The sequence below is a fragment of the Myotis myotis genome, unplaced genomic scaffold (genome assembly GCF_014108235.1).
Source record: "Myotis myotis isolate mMyoMyo1 unplaced genomic scaffold, mMyoMyo1.p scaffold_m19_p_19, whole genome shotgun sequence".
NCBI lineage: Eukaryota > Metazoa > Chordata > Mammalia > Chiroptera > Vespertilionidae > Myotis > Myotis myotis.
In genome coordinates this window covers 20,829,903-20,853,933 of record NW_023416323.1, presented here as the reverse complement: position 1 = coordinate 20,853,933, position 24,031 = coordinate 20,829,903, and the positions used below count along the sequence as shown (strand labels likewise).

The window sequence follows — 24,031 nt, the reverse complement described above, 5'->3', positions numbered from 1 at the left end:
TTGGTTAGAGGTTACAAGAAGCCATTTTATAAATACTCAAATATATATTTAATGTAATACCAATGTTGAGCATTAATCAGTTTCCTTCTCTTTTTTTCTTTCAAGGTCAATCAAAGTACTAAATAATCCAAGTGTTATCCTTAAGTAAATATCCTATTTTTTAAACACACAACAAATTTACAGTTAAAGCTACATTTGTTAATGTACAATTAGCACTTCTTAATTGTTTTTAACGCTCTATTTGGACAACAATTTAAATTCCTCAGTATATGTTAAGTGTTGTAGACACAGGCTATAAAAATGTTGACATTGGCTATAATATCATAATTCAATTTAGCCTTTTAAGTAATGTCTATGCAAAAAAAAAAAGCCACGGGAAAATTATTTTACATCTAGTACAATTACCTACTATCACAGAAGAAATTATTATTATTGTCCTGTTTATTGAATTTCAATAAGAACTCTTGAGGTGCTAAGACAGTTCCAAGGACAGTGTGAAAACTCCCCTTTTAACAGACTCATCTGGCAACTATAATTACCAATGTTAAGGAGGGCAGTTTCAGATGAACATTAAACAAGAAATTATCCCCTGAAGATTCATAAGTTCCAAACTTTACATGGGTAAATACTGACAGTTCCTAATATGTTCTCTTAACACCTTCATGATGTAACTTTTTACTCAGGCATGGTCAGCAGCTCTAAGATGACTCAATAATAATGGGTAGAAAAATCCACACTCCCAACGAGATGAGTTTTGCCCCTGAACAATATCTATTTTTGGCCAATGCACAAATAGGGCTAGTTACACTTCAAAAAGCTCAATCAAACCTCCGATTTTACTGTGCTTCAACTTGTTATTTCAGAAAATTGCTCTGCCATCTTAACACAGACCAGAGTGCTTCCTTGGCCATAATCTGACAGAATTTTTCACCAAGTTTCTACCCAACTTCGTCTTCCTTATTAGCATAGGGATGAGGAAGGCAGTAGAGTAGAGGTCAACTTGCATCATTCTTTCAATGAGTGCTAAGATCACCCATCCATCCCACCTGAGCCCACCTGCTAGCGGTCCATGACTAGGCCTCACCAAGTCCAGAATCATCTAAAAGACCCTGGTGGCACAAGAAGCCAAGATGCCAACTTGCTTGTTCTCCATTCTTCTCACACCAGCCAGCAAACCCACCATCTTGAAAAAACTTCAGCTGCTCAGAGGGCCAGAGAAAAAAGCTCATCGCAGGTGAATCACCCCTGCATTCTCTTCTGGGTGAATCACCCTTGCAAGTCTCTTACCCACAAGGCTAATTCCACCTTTTCAGAATTTTACCAAACACTTTTACCAAAAGCCTTGAGAACCAGGGTGAGTGTCAATGGATTTACATTCGGGGAGTCCAGGTCCAAGCTGACTGATGACGCTTGGTTCTTGGAGGACCAACAGGCCTTCGGGCTGAAGATGGCTGGTCTCTTAGCTTCCTCATCCTGAACCTTCTCTTGGGGACCAATACCTCTTCGGGGGCACTCTCCCTAAGGAGCAGAGGTTGTTCTTACTTTGTCCACTTGTGGGGACTCCAAACGCATGAACAGTTGTGTCCAGAGCTAGCGAAAACCTAGCTTCCCATAGGCCATGGCTGTTTACTGTTTCAAAGATGACAGATTCATGTATATCTTGACCACTTCTGAGACGCTTGCAAAGTATCAGCTGCGGGCCACTACCTGTGTGTACCTGGAGACAGGTATCCACGGAAGGTGACAGAGTATTGGGAGCACCGCTCACATCCCCTGTCTTCTAGCAACGTGTTACCGTGTTACCACCCACCTCCGACTTCCACGTTCTCTTCCTTCCACCAGGGGCCATCTGCAGCGCCCCCTTCCGCCCCGAGTGAGCGCCACACCTGCAAGGACGGCCCCCCACGCCCCGACATGGAGGGCTTCTCCCGTGCCTGGGGCAGCAGGTGGGGGGAGGGGGCGTTGGCCTGGTGGCCCGGGAGAGCTGTTTGACGGGGCGTCTCCCGAACCCCCACCCTGCCGCCTCCTCCGCACCTCCCCCACCAGGACCCCGCTTCGCCCGGGCTGGGCTCCGCTCCCATCGCCCCCCCCTCTTCCGCGCCCCCGGCCCACCCCGGGCCACGCACCTCCCGCCCCGCACCCCCGCTGGCCGCGATGCGGCCCCCCGCATTCCCGGCACGTCCGGCTCTGACTTTTACCTGTACTTTCTGTACTCGAGGCGGCTCGTCGGGCGAGAAACACCTCCCCGGGACCGCTACCTCCCCCGCCCCGGCTCCGCCCGGCTTCCTCCTTCCCCTCCAAGGCCGCAAAGTAGATGGAGTAAGAGTGTGTGTGCGAGAGAAAGAGAAAGAGGGAGCGGGCGCGGGCGCCGCGGGAGGGCGGGCGGGAGGGAGGCGCGCCCGGCCCCCGCCGCCCTCCGGCCGCCGCTGCCGCGAGCTCGGCAACTCCGGCTCGCGCCCGGCCCCGGCTCCGGCCCGGTCCCCGCCGCCCGCCGCCCGCCGCCGCCCACGGGCTGGGGCCGCCCGAGCCCCCGCGTCCCCGTACCTCGTAAAGGTCCCCAGAAGCCATGCCAGGCTGCGGAACTTGGCTCGCCGGGTGTGCGCGTCGGCTCCTCGCTCGCGCCCTCCGTGCGTGTGCGCGGGGGGCGAGGGTGCGCGTGTGTGCGCGCGTGTGTGTGCGAGTGTGTGTGTGGTGTGTTGAGTAAACTGTGTTTTTGCAGAATGACAGGCTTGGGGGCTGCCTATGCGCAGAATCAGAGCGGGCGGCGGCGGAGCTGGCGTAACCGGCAGCGGCGGCGGCGGCGGTGGCGGCGGCACTAGCGCGGGCAGCAGCGACGGCCGCGCAGCGCGCCCGGGTGGCACCGACGCGGCCCGAGCGCCGCGGCCCCCGCGACCCGGCGGCGGTGGCTGCAGCGGGCGAAGGCTCGCCCCGGCGCCGCCTGCAGGAAGCCGCCCCGCGCCCGCCGCCGGCCCGGACGCTGCTGCCACTGGGCGAGTCCCCGCCCCCCGGGAACCCGGCCCGGCCCCCGGGGCGGGAGGGGGGCGGGGGCGATTGCCGGGCCGCGCCCCGGGGGACCGGTCCGGTGTAGGGGAACGCTGGGGCCCGCCCCGCCGCCCCGGGCCGGCTCTCGAGGCGGCGGGTAGAGCCCCCTGGGGTGACGGGCCAGGTGCTCGCCCTTCGAACCTGGGCCCAGGCTGCGAAGGGGCGGCCGGGAGACAGGTAGAGGGCTATGGTGACAGGTCGCAGGGCAGGGGCCCCAGCGGGGCTCAGCGAGTCCCAGGTCCTCACCTCTTCCCCCCCGCCACACACACACCCCAGAAAGGGAGTGGGCGCCGCCCTACAAGACCTGGCTCCCCGGGGCTGCACCTCCGGACCTTGGCTGCATAAGCCCTTCCTCCAGGCTGGTTTGTAAGATGTGGAGGCCACAGGGAGGAGGGAAGAAATGGCTCATCCAGAGGCGCCAGGGAGGGCTAGGACAGCGTCCCATAAACCCTAGAAACTCTTTAGAACCATGCTTGGCCTTCCCTCAACACCCCCACCACCATCTCAAAATTCATTCACTCATCCATTATTCAACAAATGGTTTCCAAAGTTTACCCAAACTGCACAGTGTTCCTGGAAAGACACAATTGGGACCCTGCCCACAAGGGACTTCGAATCCAAAAGGAGAGGCTAACCACAGCACGTGAGGATTCAATCCTTCAACAAAAAGGGGTTCCTACTATGTGCCAGCGCCAGAGCGGGAGGGACTGGAGAAGCTTCCTAAAATCCAAACTCCTAAAGTCACCTCTTTCTACTAATATCATAGACATCTGGTCACCCTTCTATTTAAAGGTTTCTCTCTATAAAAGATATAGTTAACTCAGAACCTGAGAAGGCAAGGTGTTCTGAAATGGGAGGAACGATCCTCCTCATCCCAGTCCCAAAAATGCCCCATTGGTTAGATTCTCCAGAGTTGGATGTTACTCACATCATCCCTCCATTATTTCCTATTTGTGACACCTTGAACAAGTCATTTTATCCATCTGAACCTTGATTCCCTCATCTCTGAATTGGGGATAGTGTCAACACCTAAGATGGTGTGAAAATTAGAGGATCTATGTATATATGAAATGAACTATACCAGCAGATCTCAAATACAGATTATTTGCATCTGGATCTAGTCCCTGAACTGACCTTGTGAAGAGCAAGATGGCAAAGGGGTGTGTATGACAAAGGGAAAGGGCTTAATTCAATCCAGAGGATGTCAAACTCAAAAGTCACCAAAGTTTCAATTTAAAAATTCCACAGGATCTGGACCACAAAGTTTTCATGTCTGGCTCATTCTAGGATGCAGGAGTTTGTATATGCTGTTCCCTCTGTCTAGAATGTCTTGGTACATTGAATCCATCTGGAAAACTCTTCATCTTCTGGCACGGGCTTATCTTTGTATCACAAGCATCTATCACTATTCCTGCCAGAGAGTAGATACACAATAAATGTCTGTCAAACTATTCCAACACAACAAAGTTTATACCAATTTCTAGTTTAAAATCCCAGATTAAAATGGTGAGAGGGTGAACAAAGGTGAGGATGTGGAAAATTATAAATAACAAAGTGTATTTGTTTTAGAAACTGTGGAAATTATTATAGCAGTTCTCTTTCTCATACTATCCCAATGGTCATGGCTTTAAATAATAACATTAATAATCAGTTCTCTATCTCTACGTTGCAAAACCAAATTTAATGATCTTTAATTTGTACTTGGGAATAAATGCACAACCATAGCATGAAGATAGCATTTGGAAGTAGAAGACAAGAAAGAAACTGGGCTTGGAAATAATATGCTCAGCCAAATTTGAATATATAATCAGTAGTTTTACAAAAACACCAAAAACTTGACTTGTGCTGGCCAAATACTTCCTAGAAATGTGAGCACAGTTTGTAAAACTCTAGTCTAGACAGCAATGTTTACAGAGTTCACAGAAAGGGGTGTTCACTGTGGATTGGCATGCTAAGGAAGTATTTTATGGAGGAATCGGATTGAAAGGGATCTTGAAGACTCAGAGAAAAGGAGTGTTTTAATTTGAGGAAAGAGATAAGGGTAGATGGTAAGCCGTGATGCAATGGGAGGGTGTGAGAAGACTGGGAAAGTTGATTTGTGGATGTCACAGATCACTGTATAGCAAATGCGGGCCAGTGCATGAAGAGTTGTAAACACCAAGCTAAGAAGTTTTTAGCATGTCAGCAGTGGACAACTGAAGACTTTTTACTTTATCAAAAGCATGTGGCCATCAAAAGTGTGCATTAGAAAACAAATTCTAGAAGAAATATGAGAAATGGACTGCAAGGGGCGAGGTTAGAGGCAAGGAGACCAATTGCAATGGTCCACGGTGGTGACCATAGCAATGAAGAAGAAAAACTGGATTTGCAAGATGTCCAGAGGAAGAGTCTGTTGGCCACCAACTTTCATTATAGTTACTCCACCCACTTCCATAAAGCGTTTGATCCAAATCAACAGGACTCGGTGACTAACAGGATGTCTGTGTGTATGCTAAGAACTGGGGGAAGGGGTGAGCAACTAAGGAAAGAAAGGATACAGAAATGACGAAGGTTTTAAACCAAATGACTGAGCTACCCATCCATCATAACACTGTTTTATTTTGCTTACCTTCAGACCATCACTGGCTTCCAGAAAAAGCCAGATGCTTCCTGGAGGATGAAGGCAAGGGTCTTCACCCTCTGTGGGAAGGTCAGCCCAATTGGTGAACAGTTCTCCAAGTTCTTCTGATGACATAGGACCACTGTTGCCCATGGAGAATGGAAGGTACCTACAGATGTTCCACAAACTAGAATAGGCTCTTCGTACACTCATAACCCAAGGGCAAGCAATAGAAACTCAAACTAATTTAAAACAAAGAGAGAATTTATTGACTCACAAAGATTAGAAAGGATGGAATTGCTCTCAGGGTTGGCTGTATTCAAGTTCTCAAAGGACATAAAATGGCCTCCCTCACTCTGCCTTTTCTGCATGCTGACATCTTTCCTGTTGAAGATCAGCTTCCTCCATGCATCTCACATCATCTGCCTTAGAGACCTCATACAGCATTTCTAAATCCCAGGGAAGGACTCTTCTTGGCTGATGTACCTCAGTGCACTGGTTTTGAACCAATTACTGTAGTCAATCACTGATAGTACTCTATGATTATCCAACTTGTCATACACCCACCTATAGGACAGGAAGAGTGCAATGACTGGCAGCTTTACTAGAATTACATCATTGCAAGTAGGGATGAGCACAAGCCAAGAGGAATGGGTGAAGCGATACTGGTAAGATAAGTGTCCACTATATGCTGGATCAAGCCTGGGGCAGATAGGAAACTTAAAAGCAAGGGCAGTGGCTGCCTAGAACATAACCTTGGAATGGTGCTAGTTTAATATCCAAGCAAAGGTTGTGTCCTCTGCCCTGACAGTGGCATTAGAATGTGACAATATTCTCCTTCTAGTATTACTTGAGACATGATCTTGACCTCCTGTATAATGTGGTGGTTGAATATATGGGCTCTAGAGTCAGACTGCCTGAGCCAGTTCTTGCATTATCATTACTAGCTATATGCTATGGGGTTCTTGGCTTAACCTGTCTTTCCATCTCCCATTTTTTTTTTCTTTTTGCTGCACAATAAGCTACCTGTAAAACTTCGTGACTTAAAACAAAAGGTATTTCTTATCTCACAGTGTCTGTGGGTTAGGGAATCAGGAGCAGCTTAACTGAATGGTTCTGGATTACAGTTTTTTATGGGATTTCAGGCAAAATGTTGGCTAGGACTGCAGTTATTTGAAGAGTTAACTGAGACTAGAGGATCTACCTCCAAGATAGTGCCCACACATGGCTGTTATCAGGAAGCTTCAGCTCCTAGCCATGGGAGCCTCTTACATGGTTACTTGAGTGTCCTCTTGTCATTCTCATCTGGTCCCCCTAAATAAAGCAAAACTGTCAAAGCTTCAGCATTAGAGCAGCTAATTAATCTGATGTCTTAGTCCATATTAAGCAGGGGATTTGATACAGAGGTGATCTGCAGCATGTCAGACTGAATGCCTGGAGATGTCATCCAATCCACACCCGTCACTTTAAAAAAGAGAAAACTAAAACTCAGATTGGGTGAACCAGGAGAGAGGGAGCAAGGAGGGAGTCACAATGCCTTTGACCATCTAAGCCTGGAAGCCAACCACTGTCACTTCCACTATATTCTATCCTTTAGAACTGAGCCTCTAAGCCTACACCACACTCAGAGGGAGGTAAATTAATTCCCACCTGTTAAAGGGAGGGCTGTCACAGAAATTATGGACATATTTTATTTTTTTAAATATATTTTTATTGATTTCAGAAAGGAAGGGAGAGGGAGACAGAAACATCAATGATGAGAGAGAATCATTGATCAGCTGCTTCCTACATGCCCTCCCTCCACTAGGGATCGAGCCCATAAGCTGGGCATGTGCCCTGACCTGGAATCAAACCATGACCTCCTGGTTCATAGGTTGACACTCAACCACTAAGCCACACTAGCCGGGCGATTCGATTATGGATATATTTTAAAACCATCATACCACATCTGTAAATTGAGATGATAGATAGCCCATAGCATCATTCTGAGAATTAGATAGGATAATCCATGCAAGGCAACAACTGCCACTAATAACAGCTGAATAATGGCATCTGTTATAATTACTATAACAACTACTATTCCCAGTTTCAAACTTGATATGCGTCACTAATAACCTTGAATAGTTAAGATTAATATTGAAATGCATTAAGCCAAATAAAACCTTCAAAATGAATATTGTTCTCAAGCCACATAGAAACTTTTATTACTAATTAACTTTACTTTATAAAAGTAATAGAAGTAAAGTTGTACTTATTCAGTGTCTATAAAATGTAGGTATTATTCTCATTGAACAAAACAAAGAATGCCCTGCCTTCATGGAGCTTATAGTATAGTGGAGGAGACAGAGAATACAAGGAAATATATATATATTTAGAGAGAGAGAGAGAGAGAGAGAGAGAGAGAGAGAGAGAGAGAGAGAGAGAATGATTTTAGGTGTTGATAAGAACAAAAAATCAACTAAGTAAAAAGACACAGTACCTATGCCTGGGCCAGGTACTGATTTAGATAAGGTGTTTAGGCAAGATGTCACCAAGTGGGTGACATTTGTGCTGAAACCTAAACACAGTGATGGCGAGCACAAATTAAATAAGAAGGCAGAGAATGTCAGAGAAAATAGCAAGGGGAAAGCCCTGAGGCTGAAGGAGCTTGGTATGTTCAAGGTCCAGCAATTAAGCAGGTGGGGTTGAAGCTGAGCATGAGAGTGCATGGGAAAAGGTAAATCGAAAGCTATGCAAAGGCCAGGTATTTGCAGGGACTTGTAGTGATATGAGAGGGCAAAGAATTGGGACTTTAAGTGATATAAGCGGTCATTGGAATAAGACTGAACAAGGGAATAAGATGATTGCATCACTTGGCTCCTGGGTAGAGACTGGAATGAAGACAGACAAGAGGACACTGCACGCCATAACAGAACCCAGGTGTAAGACCCGAGTGTGTGGACTAAGGAGGGAGGTGTCAAGACAAAGAGAAGTGGTTGGATTGGGGGCATATGGGAGGGTATGTAGGATATGAGGAAACTAGAAGAATCCTAAAATCTTGGTCTGAATGGATGAATGGAGTTGCCATCTACTCAGGTGGAAAAATGGGGCTGAGGGGAGCAGCATATTTGGTAGGTGGTATTAGGTCTGGGTGAGGGCAAATCAATAGTACAGTTTTAGGACTTGCTAATTTTGAGATGTGTCTTAGACCTTCAAGTAAAGATGAGGAGGTATTCAACATGCAAATCAGGAACTCAAACTGGACCTCCTGGGAAGGATCAGCAATAGTAAGGAAAGGGACCAGTTAATAGTAAGGAACGGGACCAGTTATGGTCACCGATGGAGTGGGCACAGACCTAAAAAGGAAGAGGACCTAAGATGGAGCCCTAAGGCAGTTGAGCATTTAAAGGTCAGGAAGAGGGTGAGGAGGCAGCAGAGGAGTCTGAGAAGAGGTGATTGAAGTTGGAGGAAACCAAGAGAGTGTTGTGTCCCAATTCCAAGTGAGAGACAGAGGACTGAAAAATACCAGTGGAGGGTTGGGTAAGAAAAAGACTGATTGCCCACGGGATTCAGCAAGGTGGGGATCGTTGACAGGACCAGCTTCAGTGGAGCAGTAAAGTTGGAAGCTAGACTGAAGGGAGTAAAAGGGAGTTTGGGCAGAGAGGAAGTGCAGATGGCGAGTGCAGGTGACTCATTCCAGGCCTTTTGCTATAAAGAGCAGAGAAATGGGTCAGTAGGTGGAGGGGGCGTTGGATGCAGGAAGGTTTTTTTAAAATAGATGACATGACAGCATGTCTATACAATTATAGGAATAGCACAATAAAGAAGAGGAAATGGCCATGGAGTACAGAGGAGAAAGAACTGCAGAAACAGTTCTCTCTCCCGAGGGGGAGGGGACAAAGAAGGCCAAAGTGGAGTTAGGAGCACAGAGTCTACCTATACTGGTGTATCTTTAAAATCCATGTCCACGTGGAACCAGGATGTGACTTTATTTGCAGGTGTGATTAGTTAAAATGAGATCATATAGTATTAAGGCTGGCCCTAGTACAGTAACTAATGTCCTCTTAAGGAGAGAAAATAGAGGCAGGCACACAAAGGGAGAATTTCATGTGATGATGGAAACAGAGATTGTAGCAATGTGTCTACAAGCCAAGTAATGCCAAGGATTGTCAGCAACCACCGGGAACTAGGAAGGAAGAATCTTTCCCACAGCCATTGGAGGGAGTGTAGCCCTGCCAATGCCTTGATTTCATACTTCCAGCCTCCAGAACTGTGAGAGAATACATTTTTGGTATTTTTAAGCCAACGCGTTTATAGTAAACTGCTATGGCACAGGAAACTAATAGACCATCCACTGGAAGAACAAAGAAGGCCAAGTACAAGGCTACAGATGAAGTCGTTGGCAGATTTGGAAATCTCTTCTATTATTTCTATAGTCTCTGTGAAATAAGCCATGAAATCATCAGGTGAAAGTGAGGAGAAAGGAAAGGTATCAGATAGGGGAATATGATTTGCCTGAAGCAATACTGTTTAGCCAGTTGTCCCCCAAATCTATTAATAACAGCCCCTTTCACTCCCAAGGATATCTAGATTTAGACAATATATGTATGGTTTTTCAAGTGTATAGATGTTGGAGAACAGATTTAAAAATAAGAAAAGTCAACTCAGAGAACAGTGGATTGACTAGAAAAAAATATAATGGCCTTGCTCAAGGGAGGTACTGAAGGTCCACTGGAAATGTGTGGTCATAAGTTAATCAGACCAGTCAGACCAGTAAACATGGTTGTGATTGATCCAAGTACATCCAGTTGTTTAGGGAACAAGCTGAGCACTGGGTTTAGCCCAGGGCAGGATTTGCTATATGAGTTCAATGGAAGAAGAGAGAAAGGGGGTTAGGAATATATGTAAGGAAGTGATTATAATGATAGGATGATGGTTGCTCAATGTAAGCTAAAGAGAAGTGTGATGACATGGGGACTGGGGTAGAGGTAATACAAGCAAAATTGTTGACCAATGAATTGGAGCAAAGATTGTTAGAGTAAGAAGGACTCTTGAAATGATGCAGTTAGTAATGAAAGCCCCCACTCAGTAGCAGCTACGTAGGGCACATGCTTTCCACGTGTGATTATTTTTTGTTTCCTTCAACTCTCTGTTGCTTACCCTACTCACACTGCAAGGACCTGCCTTGTCCCAGCAGGAAAGGCAGGATCCATGTTCAGAACCTTGAAGATGTTAAGAATAGAGGGTGAATTTGGGGTGAAGACTGAGGGATTGGAAAAAAACATAGATATTGGAGCTGGGAGGGGGGCTGCTGAGTAAGAACAGGAGAGCAAAAAGTAAGGACCTCCTGGAAACCCAACAGAAATATTCTTTGAATGACCTCAACTGAAGGAAAAGTAATGAAATGTGTTGAGATGTTTATGGGCTCCAGTGATTTTTAATGGAGTGAACCTGCCATTCCTTCTTGGCATTTGAGGCAGAACTCAATTATGATATGCATGTTGTATCATTTTATCTTTTCAACAAGGTAAGAGCCATTGGCTTCACTTTACAGATGTAAGAAGAAAAGGCCATGACGCCTACCATATGCTTTTGAAGTGGCAGGTAGAGCTTCTGTTATGTTAAGTTGGCCCAGACTCCCTCTGGGCTATGTGCTTGGCAAAAAATGATTTCCGGCAGAGACCACCAGGGGAGAAGGAAAACCCAAGTGTTTGGCCTTGAACTTGGACTGCGAATTGATCCCGTGACTTTGAAATCTCAAGGTAGGAGAAGGGTGGATTCTGGGAAGCAAACTATCTTTTTTTAGTAGTGTGTGTGTGTGTGTGTGTGTGTGTGTGTGTGTGTTGTAAGAAGAAGGAACTTAATTTTTTTTGGCCCAATACTCCTTTGTCTAGAAAGATCAAATACAATTTTTATTTCTACATAGAAAATCAGTGACATTATTGTGAAACAGATGTACCTACCAGTGTGGTTTCAAATGACTAAACTGCCCTGTGTATCAGAGGTTCTCTATTTTCTTTTATCTCAGAACCCATTGACACTCATGATAAATAACTACTAAGAGTTTGGTTTATGTGAGTTATATCTACTGATAGTGTACTTGAAAGAATTTTAAACATGGAATTTACGCACATAACAATAGCACACAAACACACACTCCCTTAGTTACCAGAAGGATAAAGTTATCTAGTCATGTAACTTCTAGAAAAGTCCTTTGCACATTGGTGAAAGAATGAGAGTGAAAAAGGCAAAAACATTGGGGCATTATTATGAAATTGTTTGGACTGTGTGGATCCCTGAAATGGTTTCAGGGGCCATGAGGTTGCCTGGACCACTCTGAAAATTGCATCTCCACAGAATCATGTAAAAGGCTGTCTTTGTTGTGCCTAAAATTGCATCTTTGACGATTATATGAAAATGTTTCTTTTCTAAGTAGACTTAGACTGCATTGTTCTGACATCTTGGGAGGTGAGTGCATATTCTCATTCAGGAAGGTTCCCTCAAAGGAGCCAGGACCTGAGCACAACCTTCTTCACCACAAGCTTCTGGAGGAACCTAAAAGGAACACAACTAAATGTATTGGTGAAATCTTACAGGGGGAATTCTCCTCCACCTCATCCTCCTACTCCTTCTCCTTCTCCTTCTTTCATTTAATCTTTTTGGAAAATTCCAAACCTGTTCAAAAGTAGAGAGAAAAATGCAGTGAGCCTGCATGTACCCATTCCCCAGTTACAAAACCCACCAGGCCAACGCCATTCTTATTTCATCTCTACCACCCCATTTCAACACCCCACAAACTAGATTATTTTGGTGCGAGTCTCAAACATCACACCATTTCATCTGAAACATGTCAGTATGGATCTCTATAATACAAGTACTGGTCTCTTAAATGTAACCACAACACCACCATCACACAAATTAATATTAACTCCATGATGTCATCAAATATTCAATTGATGTCCAAATTTCCCCAGTTGTCTCATAAACACTTTTTGACATTTGGTTTGTATAAGTCAGGATCCAAACATCCATACTTTGCATTTGTTTGTGATCTCCCTTAAATCTTTAGGTACCTCCCTCCTCCCACACTCTTCCTGTTTTGTTTTTCTTGCAATTTATTAGCTAAAGAAACTAGATCATGTCATCAATGTCATTTAGCATGTGCTTCTGTACCCAGTATTTTCTGTGTTAGTAGCTAGATCTAGATTAGGATTTATTTGGGGGCAAAAAAATATTTCATAGCTGGTGCTAGATGCACTTCCCCCATAAGGCACAGAATGTCTGCTTGTCTTGCTTTTTGTGATTTTAGTAGCAAAGGATGATTTTTGCCTAGACCCATTTCAATGAGGTTGTAAAGTGGTGACTGTCATTCCTTCCTTATTTATCAGCTGGATACTTTCCTTTTATTTATAAGTTTCCAAATCATGAGTTGGTTCTCTAACATCTCCAAAAGATCATGAGGTATTTGTTTCAGTGTCATTATAAACTCAGGAATGTTAATATATTTAATATGTTCCATGCCATTACCATTGTTCCTCTTCTATGGCTTCAAATAGCTCCTGTTTTGGTCAGCAGAGCCTCTTCCAGTTGGTTCTTGACTCTTTGAATGCATCCTTGCTTTCTGTTATGAGAAGATGCTTGGACATCTTGACTGCTTCCTGTACCAGACCTACTATCCATCATTTCACCGAAGATCCCTGTGTTTGTTTTTTTAATGAGAAATGGCATTAAGATACCATAAAGTGAACACCAGCTGGTGGCTATAGGCTGGTCATTATTTCTAGGCTGGACAAAGGTAGAAATGTTTTGTAGGTGTTTCAGTCCTTAGAGTATCTCACAAGAAATGTCCAATCACATTCCTTTGCTTTAAAGTCACTTGAACTAGGTTTTCTATGATTGGTTAAGTCACCAACTCACTACACATTTAGTTTCATTTGTTTTCATTGTGATTTTTAGGGATTGCATTTTTATTTTTATTTAGTTTTTTAATTGTGTAAATATGTACATGTTTCCAAAGTTTAATCTACGGACAGGGTATATATAGGTAAGTGTAGCTTCTATCATTTTTCTTCCACTCTGTTCCCTTTCTCCCCTTGTAGGTAACCATTTTATTTCATGGTTTATGATTGCATTTTTAATATAAACAAACATATACATACACCCTTTTTTAGATAAATCTAAGTATACTATGCACACTTTTTTGTCACTAAACATATCCTGGAAATAATTATTTAGCATTATTTAGAATTATTCTTCTTATGGCTGCATAATGCTCCATGATATAGCAGTATCATAATTTATTCGTCCTGTTGATGGACAACCTTTTTCAGTAACAAATAGTACTGCAATGATTAGCTTTGTCCTTTTTAATTTATGCTAGCCTATAGGAGGATTTCCATTTTCTGCTGAATAATTGGTCTTCAGAAAATGTACTGATTATTACAATCTGCTGGAAGACAGGGTGTTCAAAAGCAAGCCCCACCCCTGTGGGTAAGGCGCTAGCATTACTTTTCTTTCTGAGAGGAGTGGCTGCTGAAATTGCCAATCATCATGGCAGGAAAACAATATGGAGATGACAGAGGCAAACTGACTTAGGGAGGGAACCTGAGTCTCCATGAAAGAGAAAGGCAGGAGATGAAGCCATTGGAGAATAGAGGCGAATGAAGTGGACCTCCCCAGAATTACCCAGTCTAGGAATTGGCCCTGGCAGAGCCAGCTGGGGACTCAGGGGGTGGAACTTGGACCTCTGGTCTCAGGGAACAATCCAGTAATTTGTTTTAACATTCTCTATGCTCAATTTCTCTTCTTTTATCTCAAGTTCTTTAGACAAGTTTTGTAAAACATTACAGCGGTATCTCAGTTGTGCAATGGGAAAATGCAGAGACAAGCCTGTATATATGATTGGAATGCAGCGATAAAGCACAGAGTAGCTGTCCTTCCTTATGCCCTTCCCCCAATGCAGCGGCAGCAGCTCAAGAGAAGGTAGTGGCTCACAGTTCCAGAGAATGGGTGAACACTAAGCCTGTAGAAATCCTTGCAGCACAGAGAATGGTGCCATGTAACTAGGACAGTGGTCGGCAAACTCATTAGTCAACAGAGCCAAATATCAACAGTACTTCTTCAAAATAGACTTGCTCAGGCCGAAAACCGACTTCTGCGCATGGGCCATGAAGTTTCAATCGCACTGTACGTGAATCCCCACACGTGGTATTTTATGGAAGAGCCACACTCAAGGGGCCAAAGAGCTGCATGTGGCTCGCGAGAGGCAGTTTGCCGACCACTGAACTAGGAAATGGTCCAAATTCCTTATCAACTTGTTGAGTGGAATCAGACTCCCTGATGAAGAAAGGCCACAGAAAAGAGGCATAGATGCCTAGACACTTATTCTCAAGGGGTCTTTCCGTTTAAGTAGAAAAGGACTGTTGGCTAAGGAATATTAATGATATAAAATTAAGTGATTAATAAACAGACTTCAAAACAAGGAGTTCATTTTTCTAATTAACCATATATACAATGTAAAATATTTATGTATGGTGTGTAAATAGACACCTCAAAATGAAAATGATAGCAATGAAATCAGAACAAGTTATGAAGTCATGGGTAATTTTTCTCATTGTTCTTAAATTTTTTCCATATTGAGTATGGGTTTATTGTGAAGTTAAAATGTCATATTAAGATAATAAACAGCCCTAACCGGTTTGGCTCAGTGTATAGAGAGTCGGCCTGCGGACTGAAAGGTCCCAGGTTTGATTCCGGCCAAGGGCATGTACCTTGGTTGCGGGCACATCCCCAGTAGGAGGTGTGCAGGAGGCAGCTGATCGATGTTTCTATCTCATCCATGTTTCTAACTCTCTATCCCTCTCCCTTCCTCTCTGTGAAAATTCAATAAAATATATTTTTTAAAAAAGATAATAAACAAAAATGGGCAAGGATATTCATAGGCAATATAGAAATGAAATATGAATGAGAAAGAACTTGTACAAAGAGTATTCAAACACACTTGTAATAAAAGAAATCCAATGCAAAATAAATAATAAATAAATTTTAAAAATCCAATGTAAAACAACAGCAAGATGTCATTTTAATTAATCAATTGATTATTTATTTATTTATTTTCTTTTTGTTAATCCTCACCAGAGAATATTTTTTCCATTGATTTTTCTAGAGAAAGTAGAAGTGGCCGGGAGAGACAGAGAGAGAAAAACATCCATGTAAGACACATCGATTGGTTGCCTCTGGCACATGCCCCGACTGGGGCCAGGATAGAGCCTGCAACTGAGGTATGTGCCCTTGATCAGGAATTGAACCCAAGACACTTCAGTCCACAAGCCAATGTTCTAACCACTAAGCCAAAGTGGCTAGGGCGATGATTTTTAAAAATTATTCCAATACCTAGCATTGCTAAAGATGTAGAGAAAATAGCACATACACAATCTTGGCCGGGAGCTATATTAATGCTATCTTTTGTGGAAGGAAATTTGACAGTTTATCATTTCCCTAGGGCCTAGTAATTTAATACCACAAAATATTCTAAGTAAAAAATCAGATGTACATAATTACTTATGTTTAGGAATATTTATTATAATTATTTATAATACTAAATATCATTAAAATGTAAATGTCCAAAAGGTTAATACTCAGCAGGTAATTAAAAGCATGACCTTCAAGAATAGTTAATGACATGGGGGAAGCTCATTATCCATTGTTGAGTGGAAAAGGCAAATTATAAAATGGTATATCTAGTGTAATTACAGTTTTGTTCATAAAAGGGTGTGTGTGTGTTGAAATGTTAACAGTGATTGAATATAAGACATTGCTGAATTTTCAAAATATTCTACAGTGAGCATGTATTACACATACACATAAACAGACATTTTTTAAATCAGGACATTTTGTTTTTTAAGAAAACCTTATTTTAAAAGTAAAGCTAGGTCCTTGATGGAAGTTTACAGAGAAGCAATGGGAGGGCACTAGAATGACCCATGTGATAATGAGCTGGAGTTGGAGACATCAGTATGAATTCATGTTTAGTTTAACAAGTAATTACACACAGAAATCTTTCTAGGTATGTTATACGTACCAGTGATTATACACACATATGTTTCCTTGCTCTGTCAGCTGAAAGGGCATAGAAGTAAGGATACCTCAGAAGCACTGAACACACCTACTGACCAGATCTTGGTCTCTAATACCATTCTCCAATAAAAAGAGCCAAGGCTGGTGGGAGTAGGACAGGAAATAGACAAAATGAGCCGAGAATATCTTATAGTACCAAAAATTAAGAAAATGCTCAGAATGAATGAATAAACCCAGAATGGTGGGATTATGTCAAAAAAGCCAACTAATAAAGCTCCCAATGGCTAAAGCTGCAATAATTTGGGTAACAAAATAAATGAAGTAGAAATGAATTATATCCAAAGTCTAAAATAAATATTATGAATCAATATGGATATAAATGAATACTTGACTAAACAAATAAATAAGTGAAATAAGCCAGTCAGAGAAAGACAAGTATCACATGATCTCATTCATATGTGGAATCTAATGAACAAAATAAACTGTTGAACAAAATAGATCCAGAGACAGAGAAACATGGAACAGACTGTCGAATCTTAGAGGGAAGGCAGGGGTGGGTGGGAAGAGATCAACCAAGAACTTGTATGCATATATGCATAACCCTTGGACACAGACAATAGGGTGGTAGAGGCCTGGGGCGGGGGAAGGGTGGGGGAGGAGGGGAGGTGGCTAGAAAGGGTCAATTGGGGGAAAAGGTGACATCTGTAATACTTTCAACAATAAAGATTTTTTAAAAATATAAAAACAATAAATAAATAAGTGAAAAGAGGTTAATTTCCTGTGCAGGAGAATTTCAAATAATTTATATAGATACTCTACCCTAAAGGAGGTGGAATTGAACTTCTCACTCCTTAGGTGTGAGCTGCACATAGTGACTTCCTTCCCAATTGCACAGGATAGAAAGGGGGGGAGTAATTTTACAGAAGAGAAACCTAACAAGTATGATCTCAACCAAGTGATCAAGACCATGATCAGCCCTGGCTGGGTAGCTCAGTTGGTTGGAGCATTATTCCATACACCAAGGTTGTAGGTTTAATTTCAGGTCAGAACATATACCTTGGTTACAGGTTCGAGCCCTGGTAGAGGCTTGTTTGGGAGGCAACCAATCAATGTTTCTTTCTCACATCAATGTTTCTCTCTCTCTCTCTCTCTCTCTCTCTCTCTCTCTCTCTCTCTCTCTCAAGTAAAAACGTATCCTTGGGTGAGGATGGGGGGGGGGGGGGGGGGGGGGAAGGGGGGCAAGGCCACGACCAACAATGATAACTCATTAATTAGATAAATACCAACTGAGGGATAATCTACAAAATATCCAACCAGTGCTTATCAAAAACAAGGGAAGTCTGACAAATTGTCAAAGCCAAGAGGAGTCTAAGGTAGCATGATGATTAAATGTAAGGTGGTATCCTTGAAGGGATCCTGGAACAGGAAAAAAATATATTAGGTAAAAATTAAGGTAATGTGAATAAAGCACGGCCTTTATTAATAATAATGTATCAGTATTGGTAGCTAGTTGTGATAAATGTACCATACTTTTGTAAAGTGGAAATAATAAGGGAATCTGAATGAAAAGTATATGGAAATTCTCTGTACCATCTTTCAATTTTTTGTAAATGAAAAACTATTTTAAACTATAAACTTTATTTTTTTAAAAGCGAGAGTCTGAAACAAAATATTATGAAAAGCGTTCTCAGACATTATCTCTACAGGATAGGGGGAAGATAACCTAAAGGCAAGGTGTGTGTTTTTTCCTAGAGAAAGTTATTGTACTGATTTCAAAACAGCACGACTAAAGATCCACCTTAACAGGAAGAATATTTTTTCTCTTCATTAATAGAAGGGTAAAATGGTACATTCTTTTAAAGGTATAGATGTCAACTATAATTTCACTCTTCTTTGTCACAAAGTACAAGCGATAACAGTGAATTTATCCGAGGAAAAGGCAGGCCAAAACAATGCTATAAGAAGCCTGGGAACGGGAAGACTCTCGGGAAAAAGCTGCCTCTGAAAGTGAGCTACTCCAAAATTCAGAAGGAATTGTTCAAAATCTGGTTGGGAATCTCAAAAAAGGACAAAAAATAATAGGCTACATAAATAATGATAAAAGTATCATGAGAAAAGAAAGAGGTAGCCCGGCCAGCATGGCTCAGTGGTTGAGCGTCCTCCTATAAACCGGGAGGTCATATTTTGATTCCCCCTCATGGCACATGGCCGGGTTATAGACTCAGTCCCCAGTGTGGGGCATGCAGAAGGCAGCTGATCAATAATTCTCTCTCATCATTGATGTTTCTATCTATCCTCCCTTCCTCTCTGAAATCAATAAAAAAAAAAAATTTTTTTAAATATAGAGTTCAATAGGCAAAAGAGGTAAAAGGGAAGATGAGTGACAGAAAACTTAAAATGATGTAGCAGAATTAAAATCAACATTAAAGAGAATAAATGACAGTATGTGATGTGAACAGCTAATTTAAGAATACCCTCCAGAATTTAAAATAAAAGGACAATGATATTAAGTTAAAGAGAGAAAATGTAATAATCATGGGAGATGGAGGATGGGGAACAAGGATGTGATTTTTAAAAAGTACAACTGAAGAAGAGAAAAAATGGAACAAAAACAAAATCTGAAAATATCAAAGAAAACAGCAATGAGCTAACATCTTACCACTTTATAAAAATTTAAAATGTTAACAATTTTATACAAAGCAGTAGTTTATATGTAAAGGCAATACAATAACATTCTCACATGAACAAGAACTCAGAAAATGTACTTTTGTTTTAAAAAATTACCTTACTATTTTCTTCACTCAAAATAAAATCCTCAGAAATAGAATAACATAAAGAAACCAGCAATAAATACTAAAATTAGAAAGAATACTTAGTCTAAATAATTGTTGTAAATCTAATTTTAAAACTGAAAGTGAATGTAAAAGTAACAATGTACAAATATCTGGCACTAAAACCCTAACAATAACCACTACTAAAATTTATATGATATATTAGCCCCTAAAACACAGACAAATATAAAAGCAAAGTCAATATAACCCACATAGCATAAGATAGGAAATAAAGGAGATAGCAAAAAAACATAAAATCAGAAAACTTGAATTAAGATGACAGGGTAATATTTATTATAATGACAAAAGTGGGATAAATGCCCATGATAAAGGCAAAGAACCTTAAATTAGGCCACACAATATAATGTTAAGCTAAAAGCTACATGTTTTTCACAAACATAAATATAAATAAAAGCGATATAACACACTTAAACAAAAGAATATGAGAAGACATGATATAAATGTAAAATGAATATTAGATGAAAAAGAAATCTAAGCAAAAACACTAAATAAGGCAAAAAGGGACATTTATAATAATAAGGGATATAATTCAACATGAAGACATGGTACAATATTCAGCAAACACTTATCAATTCCTATAGCTTTTCAGGAATAAAAAATGCATGTGAAGCATTTAATGCTAGCTACTAAAATTTAAAATAAGATATATAACTTTTTTATACTTATTTTCTTTACCATATTCCATTTAAATCTATAAATTAAAAAACTGTTGGAAAAACTGATCCAAACACTGTAATTTTGTAAAACATCAAATACCATTCTTGTTTTGGATTCATAAATAAGCCAAAAAATAAAGATATAAAGGGTATAAATCATAAACTTAGCACTTTAATTTTTTTAGTGGGATAAAGAGAAAGTACATTTTCCCATTAATTATGAAAAATTTATAAACATAGAAGACATAACAATAAAATACAACAGTTCAATACAATTATATATTAGTAACTGACATTAACTGAGGATAATTGATTCTGAGAATAATCTATGTAAAGTAAACCTCCTTAAAAGGAAGTTCAAAATTTTACAATGACCACTGAAGAAAAGTTGGAGTGGAACTTTATCTTAAAAAATGAAACAAAATTATTAAGATATATTTACTTTATTGCATAGTTAATAAAATTAAAGAACAAAAATGTTGATTTTGGCATATTTGTTCAGACAAAAGTTGGGACCTCATGATATAATATACTTCATGCTTGAATAATAGAATAATTTTCTGAAAAAAAAATTAAAGCTTTTCTCAGTTTCCTATTTAGACATTTCACCTCAGAAGCCATCATGGTATCATCTTGTCGATTTTTCTTTTACTTTCATTTGCATTATGCCAGATCCTTATTTGTCAAAGAAATTTGGGTGATTCCAGCAGTTTTCCAACATCACCTTCAACCTATGAAACTGTGAAGACTCTTTTTTAAATCAAATATAATGTGCTTGCTTTGTTTTGTCAGGGAAACATCCAACAGTCAGCTGGAGGTAACTGGACAAAGAGACCAAATGGACAGGTAAAGATCCTGGTTTTATGCTCGGCCAGCATGGCTCAGTGATTGAGCATCGACCTATGAACCAAGAGGTCACAGTTCGATTCTCAGTCAGGGCACATGCCTGGGTTGCGGGCTTGATCCCATGGCGGGCGGGGGGGGGGGGGGGGGATGTTAGGAGGCAGCCGATCAATGATTCTCTCTCATCATTGATGTTTCTGTCTCTCTCTTCCTCTCCCTTCCTCTCTGAAATCAATAAAATTTAAAAAATTAAAAGGCCCTGGTTTTACCACCAAAGGGACCTTTCAGATGAGATTGATTTCATAGGTGGTTAATTCATCAGGAAACATTTCATTTTATGAGAATTTTGCACCCCTATACAACTTCATAACTGTGGGGAGTTAGATAATGAAATTTCCCCTTCATGAAATGTAGAACATCATCCTACCAAATTATGTACAAGGAAATATTAAAATTGCAGTGACATTATGGAGTTAAGTGCTTTCATGATTAAACAATACTTAAATAAACTAAGCACTTAACTTTTAAAGAACTGAAAAAAAGATATGAAATTTTAAAATATGGAATTAACACAGATATAAAGGACAGTCAAAAAATAAATCTGAGCTCTGATTCCTTGAAAACACCAACACATTCCAAGGCTAGTTAAGACAAAGAAGAAAGGAAACTATGGAAAGAGGGAGGAAGGGAGGAAGGGAGAGAGGGAGAGAGAGATGGGGGTAATAACATGAGAAAGAAGAAAATGAGGGAAGGAGAGAGGAAAGGGAAGAATCATATAATGCTAGGAGTGGTAAAAGGTCTTGCTCTGAACAGATCTGGTTCTGAAAGTCTGTAAAAGTCCATTTGCTTCTATAACTAAGGGAACAATATAAAGTGATTGCTATTTTCTCCTTAGTTTCCTTTTCCCTAGAGGAGATGTATTGGTAAACATATTGATATGAAAGATGTCTGAGATTTTGCTGCCTAAAATCTTCTTCTAAGATTTATGGTTTCACGACTTACATTTAAGTCTTTTATTCATGTTGAGTTTATTCTTGTATATGGTGTAAGTTGGTGGTCTAGTTTCACTTTTTTGCATGTACTTGTCCAATTTTCCCAACACCATTTATTGAAGAGATTGCCTTTACCCCATTTGACCCAGTGATCCCACTTCTAGGAATATACCATAAGAAACCAGAAATACCAATCAAAAGAATATTTGCACCCTTATGTACATAGCAGCACAATTTACTAGAGCTAAGATTTGGAAATAGCCCAAGTGCCCATCAGCAGATGAGTGGATAAAAAAGCTGTAGTACATTTACACACTGGAATACTATGCAGCTGTAAAAAAAGAAAAAACTCTTACCATTTGCAACAGCATGGATGGACCTGGAGAGCATTATGATAAGCAAAATAAGCCAGTCAGAGAAAGATAAGTATCACATTATTTCACTCAGATGTGAAATCTAGTGAACAAAATAAATTGATGAACAAAATAGATCCAGAGACATAGAAGCAAGGAACAGTCTGATGGATTTGAGAGGGAAGGTAGGGGTAAGGAGTGATTAACCAAGGAACTTAATTGGAGTCCCTCAGCCTGGCCTGTGCCCTCTTGCAATCCAGGACCCCTCAGGGGATGTCGGACTGCCGATTTTGGCCTGGTCCCCGCAGGCCAGGCTGAGGGACCCCACTGGTGCATGAATCCGTGCACCGGGCCTCTAGTACACATATAAGATTTTTTGTTAACCTCTTTCCGCCCTCCCCGCTTTCCTCTGAAATTAATCAGTCTGTTCCATATTTCCATGCCTGTGCGTTGAGTGTCTGCCCCTGGTGGTCAGTGCTCATCATAGCTACCAGTAGAATGGTTGAACGGTTACTTAGGCTTTTATATATATACATATGCATAGCCCATGGACATAGACAATAGAGTGGCGAAGACCTGGGAGGGGCTGGTGTGGGATGGAGGGGGTCAATGGGAAAAAACAAATAAACAAAGGGGACATCTGTAATACTTTCAACAATAAAGACAAATTTAAAAATAAATAAATAAAGTGACTGCTATCGCCATCTGTTGGTGGCAGACAGAACTGACATCTCTGCTCTGGTTTTGTTCATATCTAAGAAATCTTGTAAATTGAAATTTCAAAATTGTTTTAAACTTATAGTTTCTGAAGTATTATAAATGATACAAGATACTTTAGATGTTATGTCAGTTAATTTAAAAATCTTGATTAAATGTTAAAATGTGTTAAATGTTATGAAAAGCTAACACTGACTTAAGACACATGTCACCATGCAAGTAGTAAAAAAAAATTTTTTTTTCAAGTTTTCCCCAACATGTTTTAGGACCAGGCAGTGAGTACTTTTAAGAAAGGGATTCATTAAAAAAGGGGGGGATTCATTCCTATACTCTTGAAATTGTTCCAAAATGTACAAAAAGAAGGTGACTCTCTAATTTTGTAAAATTAGTATAACTCTGATACCGTTAAAAATCTAGCAAACCCCTCCCCCCCAAAAAAAGGAAATTTAAAGACAAATTAAAATATTAGGTATGGATTCAAAAGTCATTTTAAAAATTATATCAAGTTAAATAAAAACATATATTCAAAGAATATCACAGTGTGTTCAGTTAGCATTATTTCTAGATATTCAAGGATAGTTCAATATGATTAAATCACCCTTCTAATTCACCATGGTAATAGATCAAAAGAGAAAAACCTTGTGAAGATCTTGAAGAATAAAAAGAAAATATTTTAATAAAGTTCAACTATATGCCAGGTTATAAATCCTACTACACTAGGATTAGAAGAATCGCTCATAAACATCAATTAAGACTTCCTCTCCTAAATAATAGGAGTAAGAAAATACCTAAAATAACCACTATTATTCAATATTGTCTTGGAATTTTTTTATCAGTGCAACAAGTTAGAAACAAATGATATGTAAATTATAGAAGGGTATATAGCTATTTGGTTTAAACCAAAGAGAAAGCTACTAAAAAT

At 40.7% G+C, this 24,031-nt stretch overlaps 1 protein-coding gene across 1 annotated transcript in view; it reads right to left on the bottom strand.

Moving 5' to 3' along the window:
* The window catches only part of CDYL2 (chromodomain Y like 2), a 155,087-nt gene extending 152,134 nt beyond the window's left edge, over positions 1 to 2,953 (bottom strand). The window contains exon 1 of the mRNA XM_036345948.1: positions 2,545 to 2,953. Coding sequence (XP_036201841.1) covers positions 2,545 to 2,568 — 24 coding nt within the window. The 5' untranslated portion in view covers positions 2,569 to 2,953. The remainder of the gene's footprint in view (positions 1 to 2,544) is intronic.
* Between the last annotated feature and the right edge of the window lie 21,078 nt (positions 2,954 to 24,031).